The sequence below is a fragment of the Sodiomyces alkalinus genome (assembly GCF_003711515.1).
Source record: "Sodiomyces alkalinus F11 unplaced genomic scaffold SODALscaffold_1, whole genome shotgun sequence".
Classification (NCBI taxonomy): Eukaryota; Fungi; Ascomycota; class Sordariomycetes; order Glomerellales; family Plectosphaerellaceae; genus Sodiomyces; species Sodiomyces alkalinus.
This window is the reverse complement of record NW_021167079.1, coordinates 5122759-5132927: the sequence shown is the minus strand read 5'-3', so window position 1 is coordinate 5132927 and position 10169 is coordinate 5122759. Positions and strand designations below refer to the sequence as shown.

Here is a 10169-nt window from a genome sequence, read left to right as displayed (position 1 = left end):
CCCCAATGGGCCTCCTGAGCTTGAGCTTAAGCTTGTATTCTGGGTCCTCCTTTCTCATCCCTGTTCCTTGCCTATTCAATACTACACTCTGACGCCCCTGTGGCTGTTGTCCGACCGGCTTACAGAGCAACCGAGACACTTCCCAAGGCCACCAAAAGTCTTGACCGTCGCAGACCCTGGCCAAAATCCCCCGAAGCCCCCCGACATCCGACACCCGATACCTGAACCAGCCAGCAGCTCCGCGCCTCCGTGCCCCTTGATCCTCGGACCCCCAAACCTGTCAAACGCCACCCCACCGTTCTTTTTCTCTTTCGTTTCCTTCGTAGAAAAGGAGAAAGAGCAGTGTAGTGGATAAAGCCGCACAACAACGGGAATGCCTAGGTACGTACCATTTTATTCTGCTCGCGACATCCCACGCGCCGACTGTCCTTCATCTGTATTCCGTCATACGAAGTAGATCGCTACATGTACCCTTACCCACGTGCTGTGCTCGTTAGACCCGAGACGGCTACGGCTACGGCTGGCTATGGCTACGTCTTCATCGTCCCAACGTTATACCAAGCATCTCCCTGAGCAACGGCGCGTCTATGAAGGAGACGGCAAGGCCTTCACGAATCACCCAAAATAATCCCATAGACACATGCCTGTCAACTTTGGCTTTCTTTCCCCTTTGCGACTAAATAGATAAATGACTATTCCACTTTACTACCGCCATTTCTCCCGCCCCGCCCCGCCCCCCCGTAGGTATGGCCCGCTACTTGCTGACTCCAGATATGGATGCATGAACGCGCGCCCTAGCATAATATGATGTACTTCTTCTGCAAGTAACCTCCCATCAATGGCAAGCTTCCATCTGCCGCCCCATGCTATCCGCCGCCCGATGCTATTTCCCTACTGACGACAAGCGCCTCCTCTCCTCGTGCCTCGACGTACCAATGCTTCTGCTACACCGCCTCTCTGTCTGTCCATGGATATAACCTTTTGCACATCGCTGTCGCTGTCGACCGCTATAGGCCAAGCACGCTAAGCTGAGATGACTGTATTTTCGGACGAATAGCGATTGCGAACCCGGAGGTCATGCTTCAATATTTCTTTATAGAGCGTAAGGGTTGAGAGACCGGATAGTCAGGCAACTAGACGTAGGCACGGTGTCAGCAAAGGTTGAGAGAAGGAAAAAAAAAAAAAAAAAAAAAAAAAAAAAAAAAAAAAAAAACTTACGGTGGGCTCTTGCTAAGGTCCGTCTTGAGAATAATCGGAACCCTCGTCATCTCCGTGACGTCCTGGATGTAGTCGCCGCCCTCTTCCCGGAGCTTGAACAGCTTCAGGTACTTCTCCTTGTCTGTCAGCCGAGTCTCAGGCGCCTCCGCCACCGGCACCTTGGAATCCGACCGGGTGCGCTGCAACGGTTTCGCCCCCGAGGACGCCCGCGTTGGCGAGCCCGGCACGCTCTGCGTCGGCCGCTCCGCCAGCGACGCACCCGCCATGGCTTCCGTCACGTCCGAGATATTATCGTCGTCGTCGTCGAACAGAGCGTCCACGTCGTCAGTCGAGATGGTGCCCGTCTCCGTCTGCTTCCGTGCCGCCTCTTCGCGCTCCTTCCGAGCCCGCTCCGCTTCCTCCGTCTGCCGCGCTGCCGCCCGGGCGTTGGACATCCGTTGCGATGCCGCAGCCTTGGGCCGCTCGTCCTCAGGCACGTACGCCGAGCTGGTCACTCCCTTCTCCCAGTACAACTCCAGGACCCGCTTCTCCTTGCGGAATTCAGCCTTCTTAAGAGGCAGCTGATCGCAGTGCACCCGCTTCTCGAAGCCCCATTCTGGGATCAAGACATCAAACGCCGACTCATACACGCAGATCACCACGCCTTCCGTGACCAAATCGCCGTTCGCCTCCTGGCGCTTCTTGTCCATCTTGCGGCAGGAGTCGACGTGGATGCTCTGCTCTTGTGCATTCTGCGCCGAGTCCTTCTTCGTGTTGCACGATTCCGTCGTCTTAACTAGGCTCTCGACGTCCTCGCTGTACTCCATCGTACCCTCCGAGAGGACTGCCTCAAGCTGCCGGTGTACAATAATGTCCGCGTAGCGTCGAGTGGGACAGGTGAAGTGGGTGTAGAGCGGCGCGTTCAACACGTAATGCGGCCAAAGATGCTGTGCCGTCTTACCCGCGATGAAATACTTGGCGCGCTGCATAGACTTGAGCACAAGCGTCTCCATGCCCTTGCGAATATCCGCGTCGTCGACCTTAAAGAGACTGTTCTGCAGCGCGCTGCTGGAAGACGTATCGACCTCGTACCCGAGCGCGTTCATGCGTTCCGAGATGGTCTGCAGCCGCCGGGCGTTGGGCGGGCCCTGCCGACGCAACAGCGCTTTCTCGGGGAGACCCTTGGCAATGAGCTGCGCGATGTGGATATTGGCCTTGTGCATGAGCTCCTCCACCAGCTCGGTCGCCGGGGAAGAGTCAAAAACGTTAAGCTTGATGGGGATGTTCTCGTCGTCGAGCTGCTGGAGCAGCCTCAGAGGCGCAATGGGCTCGCCGCCGGCGCCCAGCCGGTCCTCTCTAAACTTCTCCGCAACGGCCTGTTGGTGATGGTGTTAGCAACGGGACCCGAGTCATCCGCGCGCCTTCGTCCTTGAGCCGTGAAGAATGGATGAGACTTACGTTCAGAATTTGCACGTCATTGAGCTGCATGGCCGGGTGCTTCCACTCAGACTGGCCGCCGAGGGCGTCATCAAGCTCCTGCAGTGTGATCTTTCCAGAGCTCTTGATGATGCTCTTGCCAACCCAAGCGTCGCCCTCGGCGACACTGCCGTTGATAGGGTTGACGCGGAACAGGACGGTGACAGCCAGACGTTCCTGGTCGGGAAGCAAGGCGCATACCTCCGCGCCAATCTTGGGAGGAAGCATGGCACATGTCCGGTCGACCAAGTGGACGGCTGTACCGCGCTTCTTGGCTTCTCGGTCGACCAGGGAGTTGGCCTTCACAAAGTGGGTGATGTCAGGAACGTGGATAGCGATATCGATCTTACCGTCCAGCTGCGTCTTGACGTGGAAGGCGTTTCCGAGTTCGCCAGCCCCGTCGAGATCGAGAGTGATCACCTTTTCGTCGCGGAAGTCGCGGCGAGCAGCGAGAGCTGTCTCATCTTCCTTGGCGAGAGACCAGTCTTGTAGGTTGACGCTGCGCAAAACGGCATCGGAAAATTCGTCAGACCCAAAGTTGTTGTCGCGCAGGAGAGCATCTGTCTCAACTTTGATCTCTCCCATGCGACCAAGCTGCTCCACGAGAGTGCCAAAGGGATGCAGAGAGGTGATCGGCCAGCGCTTGATGCAGGCAACAAAGATCCTGTCCGCATACTGCTGATGCTTCTCCACGAAGTCCCTGGGCGCCTGCTCGGTGGGGATGGCGATGAGCGGCACGCGCTTGTCCGTAGGCTTGAACCAGACAATCTTGGGCTTTTCATGTGATCGGTTGTCGGCTTGCCGGCCAGGGCCACCATCGCGGGCGGCCCTCTCGGCTTCCTGCTTCTCCTTGGTGGCCTGGCTGCTTGGGCGGAGCAGGCCGAGAGTGCCGGAGAACATCTGACCGGGAACACGTTCCACGACGGCAACAATGTGACCGGCATATAGGGGCTTGTGCTCGTCGCTGATCTCTTCCTCCTCAACAAGCAAGAGGCTCTGTCCCTCCACCTCAACGTCATCGTTCTTCTTCTGGGTAGGGCGCTGGCGGAGACTGCCTCGGCGGCGGAGGCCTCCTTCCGCCGGGTTGCCGTCATCGGGGTTGGTGGACGACGGATTCTGTCCGTTGGTCGAACCGGATCTGGTGTCGGTGATGTCTTTACGTTTCTTCTTTTCTTCCTTCTCCCGCTTTTGCGACCAGACCTCGTCGACGTCGAGCAACTCGACGGCTACGAGATCACCCTCAAGAGCACGGTTGCGATCCTTGCTACCGCAAATGAAGATATCGGCGTCAAGCAGACCGTGCTGCGTGGAGACGTAGGCATCGCTGCGATTTTTCTTATTCACGCGGAGGATGCCAGATACGAGTTGGCCGTCGCCAAGGAGAGCCGGCAGGGTCGCCTGCGGCAGGTAAGGAGTAAAAAGGGTCTTCCGCTGCTGCTGCTGTTGCGATTGCGGATGGCCGCCAAGCTGGGGCGCATGCTGACTTCCTTGCAGGCCAACAAACTGCTGACCGTTCATCTGCGCAGCCTGGAGAGCCTGCAGCTGGCCGAGCTGCAGAGGGTTGAGGGGCTGTCCTGGGTACATTTGGAAAGGCATCATTTGTCCCGGAATCTGCATGAGCTGGCCCTGGTTGGGGAACTGGAAGCCAGAAATGGACTGGTTCATAGAGCCACGAGCGCGATGGCCCGGCTGGAAGGCTTGTTGGCCTTGGTTTCCGGCCTGGTCTTGGCCTTGGTTTTGGTTCTGATTGCGCCAATTTCCCTCGAAGTTGCGGGAACCAGTCCTGGCGTGACCCATGGACCCGCGACGTGGGAAATCGTTGGAATGCCCGGTCGAGTCGGAATTCAAGCCGAGGGCACCGCCGCGACCGCGGGCACCTCCGCTAGCGCCAACGGCCATGCTCTGGCTCCGGCCATGTCCGCTTCCACGGCCACGGCCAATGCCAGAGGGCGGTCCATGAGATACCTGTTGCTCGAGCTGAGCCGAGCTGCTGGCAGCTTCGGCGCCGTTTTCGGGGGTGGCGTTGGGACCAGGAAACTGGAAGCCCGAGGTTGTGCGCTTCTGTTGAGCGAGGTCTGCAGCCTTCTTAGCGTCTGCAAGCGCTAACGAGTGCCGTCTTTGATGACCGCCGCCGGAGCCACCGCCACGGCCGCCGCGACCGCCGGCGTTGTCTCGGCCCTGGATACCCTGCGGGTCGAGGTAGGCCGAGCCGGACGCACCCGAAGAGGGGGCCGGGGGAGGACCCATGCCCATATTCGGGAGGGCAGACTGGTTACGGCGATGTGACATGGGCTGAGAAGGCTGGGCCATGGAGACGTTCTGCTGGGGGATTTGTTGTGGGAACTGGAATGCCTGCATGGCTGGCTGCAAAGGATTGAAAGCACCGCCGGGGCCAAGCTGTTGGGTGGGAGGGATCATCCCCATGTTCATGTATTGCTGCTGGGTAGCCTGGATCTGTTGCTGCTGCTGTTGCAGGAGCTCGATCTGCTGCTGGATGGCGATATGTTCCACTACAGGAGCCGGAAGATGGCACATGCGTCAGCATTGTCCTCCTTGATGGTGGTTGGAGAACAGATCATGGCGATGATGGGATATAGAAATGAAGAAAGGGATAAAAAAGAGGGAATAAGGGCAAAAGGGGGAGAAGGGACTTGTGGTGACTGCCGAGGAGCAGGAAGTGCTAGTGATCTAGCTGAAATCGATGGAGAAGAAGGGGGATTCGATGAGATCGTGGGTGGGTGGTGTGACTTACTCCCAGGGTTCTGGAACATGCTCACCAGCGGCGTGAGCTCCGAAGGGCTTCTGCGATGGGCAATGTGAAGCCGACGGCCAGCAGGACCATGGACACCGCTCGTCGGCGGCCCCTGAGCCCTGTCTTGCTGCGGCTGGTGCTGTTGTTGATCCATGACGAAGTGCAACTCAAAGAGCGACGCAAAGCGTGCACGTCAAGAACCAAGATATATATTAACTCTCAGGCGGGAGAGACGCGGGAGATCAAGAGAGAGGAAGAGTTCTTGACGGCAGTTGGACAAAAAAGGGGGTGATGGATACGACGAGGGGTCGGTGGGCCGGAGGCTTCGTGGGAAAGATGGTTTGTTTGGTGTCTGGTTCGAAACCGGGAATTGTAGGGTAGCTACGAAAGGTAAGCAAGTAACCGAGCTAGAGATCGAACGACAGTGGACAACTGCTGATGATTGAGGACTGTGATGATCAAGGGAGGGTTTTGGTTATGTTGTAATGGAGCCTGTGGATAGATGGATTTTGGTTGCGTGGTGCAAGAGTTGGCAGGCCGTCGTCGATGGGGCAATGTGCAATGGGATCGAAGGATGGGCTGGAAAGAAAAATAAAATAGCAGGGAGCGAGCTTGAGCTCAGTAGAGCCCAAAGCAAGGAGTGTAGAGACCAGGACAGACGCGCGATGCGGTAGATGATGGACTCGAGAGGGAAAGTGAAGAGGGAGGGAGAGATGGAAGAACGAGTAGAGTGGGAGAAGATAGAAGGTGAAGGGTAGGGGTAGGTCAGGATGGGGAAAGGAAGCCAGTCAAGGAAGTCGTAACGGGGAAAGGAAAGTTTGGGACAGGGTACTAGTTGCCGTAGCTGGTCTCTTTAGTGGCACACTGTTGTGGGGGGTACGTGCGGCCCAAGGTTGAGCCCGACCACCGGTGGAGGGGGGATTTGGTGGATACAATAGTGTCTGGTTCCAAGACCACCGCCCAAGGTAGCTACTATGGGTAGGTATGAGGTACATCTGGGCCGAGAAGTATTAGCTGTAACAGCACCTGAGCATGACAGTTTGATCCCCAAAAACGAAAAGCTTAAAACTGTGTTCTTCATCTCGTCACCTGCTACAAGTACATACGAAGGCATTTCCAGAGGACAAGAGACGAAGGTTGAACGAGTCATATAGGTTCCGTCTCCCTTTTCTTTTCTCCCATTTTGACTTAAAACAAGATTTCTACCCGTACTTGGAGCAACTCTACCGATGCCTTGTCTAGAATTCTAAAGAAAACACGAGAGTAACATGAGCCTCGGGTCACAATCCAGCAATAGTCATCGTTCGTTGCCTGAACGACATTCATTGTATGATAAAAGGTAGATAAATATGGTACCTTTCAACAAGGAAATTAGACTTGCCGTTTGCTCGTTTCCCCTATTCAGGTAGTTTCTATGGATAGTTCGTCCTGCTCTGTGAATAGTCGATCTTTCGGCGTTAGGGTGGGCCTAGTCCCCGCTGGCTAGCCCCTTGCAGCCACAAACAGTGTAGGCATGGATTCACCCGAGAAAACTATTACTCCGTACTATAATGAGCTCTTCCCATTTTACTTTGATGTTCTCGTCCTTTTGCTGGACGCGATTCTGCCGAGTTTTTACGTCCTCAACTGCGTTTCTCACGCCGAAGGACTACGTTGTACTCCGTACTCCGTATGACTCCGTGCTACAAGTGTCTTGTTCCTATGAACCAATTTCGTAACCTGCCATCGCTGTAACCGTCAATCAGTACTAATTAAGGTACTATGTAGTATGTACTCTACAATCATTCCACAAAAGTTACGAGGATTTCTTAACACTCCGTACCTTATACACTGCCAATATTGGGTGAAACTGTAACGATTGCCGCGTAGCTTTTGTGAGCCACGGCTACCGACCTTACCTTAGGTAGGTATCTACCTTACCTTACCTATGTACCTGAAACCACAGTACCTGTCCTCGGAACATCGGCACCGGCGTCAATGTCCATGGACATGTTCGGTGAATTCTTTTTCCTCCTCCGACTCTTAATCGCCCCAACCAAACGTCCGAGCCCATCGGTCCCAAATATAGTATGGAGTATGGACAGTATCGTGAATTGACATTGCCTACTACGTACTGCGTCTATCGGGTCGTGGTTTGCTGTACGTAGGAGTCCGTGGTTGTAGCTTATCCCCTCCAGATATGCAACACCACGTACGGAATCATCAGTCTCTTTCGTCCCATTGATCGCTGACTATTTTCAATGTCTCATCGTCGCTAACAACCTGGAAGCGAAACTTTCCCACCTTGAAGGCTTCCTTTTAGTTTCTTTCAGGGTCGTCTCCCGACTTCTTTCAATACCTGCGAAGCTACCGCCCACTCGACGCACTCACCTTGATATAGCTCCGGAGCACCAATCCCTTAGCCATTGTGTCGACCGCCCTCACTCCACATCGCGTCTTTATCGATTCCGTTAGACAGTCCAGATCGCCTTTGGAGAATGGCTCGCGCCTCTCCCAACACAAGAAAATATAGCAGCCCGCTGCAATCCCCTCCAGAGCGGCGCTTCCTTTCAGACTACCTCGCCGATGATAGGAACACGGAAATAAGTCACCGCGAAGCCCTGGAACAGGCCCGAATCGAACATGAGAGGGTCAGGCTCAATGCGATTCGCATCGGAGAGTTGCACGAGCTTCAAGAACAACAAAGGAGGATAGAAGAGGAGCAGAAGAGAATAGCGGAGCTTCGGCGGAAAGAAGAAGATCGGATACGTGCCGAAAAGGCCGTTAGAGAGGAGCAGGAGAGGCTGAGGAAACTCCAAGCCCAGAAGATTCCCCAGCTACCTCCTCAACCTGCACCCCCAAAAGCACCAGAGCAGCAGCAGCCACAGCAAAAGCAACCGCCCCAGCAACAAAAAGAAGGGACAGCACCGAATAGCCAGACAGCAGCCCCGGTCAATGGGTTGACTGGCCAGGCGGCCGCGAAGCAGCAGCCAACGACTTCTGCCCCTAGCCTGCAAAATGCCTTCGCTGCCGCCACTCAACCTTCAACTACTGCCAAGACACCATCATTGTTCGCTCCAGCAGCACAACGACAGACTCTCCAGAAACCTTCCCCCTTCGCACAACCATCGAACGGTGTGCAATCGTCGACAGCCTTAAAACAACCGGCCGTCGCAGCCCCCGCTGCCAGTCCGGAGAGCCAGTCCGGACAACCGCCTCCTGCCGCGTCAATGCAGTCGGATCGCTACGTCCAGATACACCAGGAGCTCAAGAGAGTGCGAAAAGAGCTCGATCGTCAGTCAAAGATCCCCGGCTCTCCACTCAAGGGAAAACTTGGGGACATGCGGCGCCAGGTTCGCAAGGCCATGGGGCAGCTCACTGCTGGCAGGGGCGCCAATTCCCAGCCCGTAAGTATTTAGTATCAGACTCCTCTCACGCTTCCGTGCGAACTTAGCTGACCGGGACCACCCCATGTGCAGATTAACACCATAACGATAACTCTACGAGAGTCTCTCGATGGAACCGTCCCGAGTGATGCGATAGACGCGAGCCTCTTCGTTGCTGACAAGCGAGAGCCAGCCGAGGGCGCTGTCCACAACGGAGACAAGCTACCGGCGGTCTTCATCTACCTGTTGAGCCACCTATCCAAAGCCATCATCCACCAGTTTACAAGCGAGGTCGGCGCGAACCCGAAATCGGCCGAACCCATCGGCATCGTGACGGCCCACATCTTCTCCAACAAGGATTTCCACTGGCGCGGCAAGCCCATGATCGACATCCTCATCGCCAAGTTCCGCATCGTCTGTCCCGTCCTGTTCGGCGCTAGAGGCGACGACAAGACGACGGCCGGTCGTGCCGCGGTAGGCTGGAAGAAGGAGGACGGACACTGGATCTCGGACCAGGCCCACGCCGACAGGATGACGGGCCTCGGCGCCGGGTTCGCCGCCATCGCGTTGCGGGACTTCAGCAAGGCCTCCAAGCCGAATCCGTACCCGCCCACCAATTACTGGAAGGCCATGGCGTCCATCGTCAACTCGCCACCGCAGCTCATTTCGAATACTCAGTTTACGGTCCTGAAAGCGATGATCGACGGGCACGAGGGGCGGTTCATCCAGTTTTATGGAAACGCCGCCATTGCCGCGTTGCGTGCGGCCCTTGTTGAATTCCCGAAGAAGGCCCCGGCCAACAGTCATACCGCCCAGGGGCTGCAAGTTCTGGGCCAGATGCTGCAGAAAGACCGGGGTTTGGTTCTAAGCTAGGCAGCGGAGGATGGGAGGGACCAAGCCGAGGTGGCATGACGAGAGTGGTGTTAAGAGACTTTTCGACTTTGTATCTGTGCAGGAATCCGGGTTATAAGAGGTAATGCCTAGAAGCCGTTGAACATCGGCACATATTCGTACCAGGGACACCGCTATGTTACCTAAGGTACCTTAAGGTACCTATGTTGCGTTAATCAAGTGATGTACACGTGTACGAGGGTGCTCGTAGGTACTCCACAGATCTCGAGCTTAGGTACCTTACACGCCATAGCACAGCCACAAGGATACCTACCCGGGTTTAGGGGGGTTTTGGACATTTCTAAAACAGCCTGTTAGGTATGGATATAGTGTCTTAAAGGGATATGGTTATATATAGATTACACGCCTATTGCGTTGGTGTGACCTGTTATTACGGTAAATATTATATAAAAAAGGTCTATTGTTTGGTGAATTAATATCTTTATAGTGTGGCTATGTCTTAAAAAACAGGTCTCCGATATACCGTA

At 55.5% G+C, this 10169-nt stretch overlaps 2 protein-coding genes across 2 annotated transcripts; one reads left to right on the top strand and one right to left on the bottom strand.

The window, feature by feature from the left end:
* Nucleotides 1–1093: 1093 nt before the first annotated feature.
* SODALDRAFT_336588 (RNB-domain-containing protein) lies at nucleotides 1094–5579 on the bottom strand (the record flags this gene model as incomplete). The annotated part of the gene is made up of 4 exons (XM_028612608.1): nucleotides 1094–1133; nucleotides 1219–2573; nucleotides 2656–5183; nucleotides 5426–5579. 4 exons carry the CDS (start codon nucleotides 5577–5579, stop codon nucleotides 1094–1096), a joined length of 4077 nt encoding a protein of 1358 aa, XP_028470876.1.
* Nucleotides 5580–7512: 1933 nt separating this feature from the next.
* Nucleotides 7513–9967, top strand: SODALDRAFT_342241 (GLE1-domain-containing protein). The gene is made up of 2 exons (XM_028613080.1): nucleotides 7513–8811; nucleotides 8884–9967. The coding sequence occupies exons 1-2, from the start codon at nucleotides 7903–7905 to the stop codon at nucleotides 9661–9663; spliced, it is 1689 nt and encodes a 562-aa protein (XP_028470875.1). The 5' UTR covers nucleotides 7513–7902; the 3' UTR covers nucleotides 9664–9967.
* The last annotated feature ends 202 nt before the right edge of the window (nucleotides 9968–10169 follow it).

Bases quoted from the DNA above. Each gene is read 5' to 3' on its own strand.
- SODALDRAFT_342241 (XM_028613080.1), top strand. From the start codon at position 7,903: ATGGCTCGCGCCTCTCCCAACACAAGAAAATATAGCAGCCCGCTGCAA. The intron at 8,812-8,883 runs GTAAGTATTTAG...CCCCATGTGCAG, and splicing joins GGGGCGCCAATTCCCAGCCC to ATTAACACCATAACGATAAC.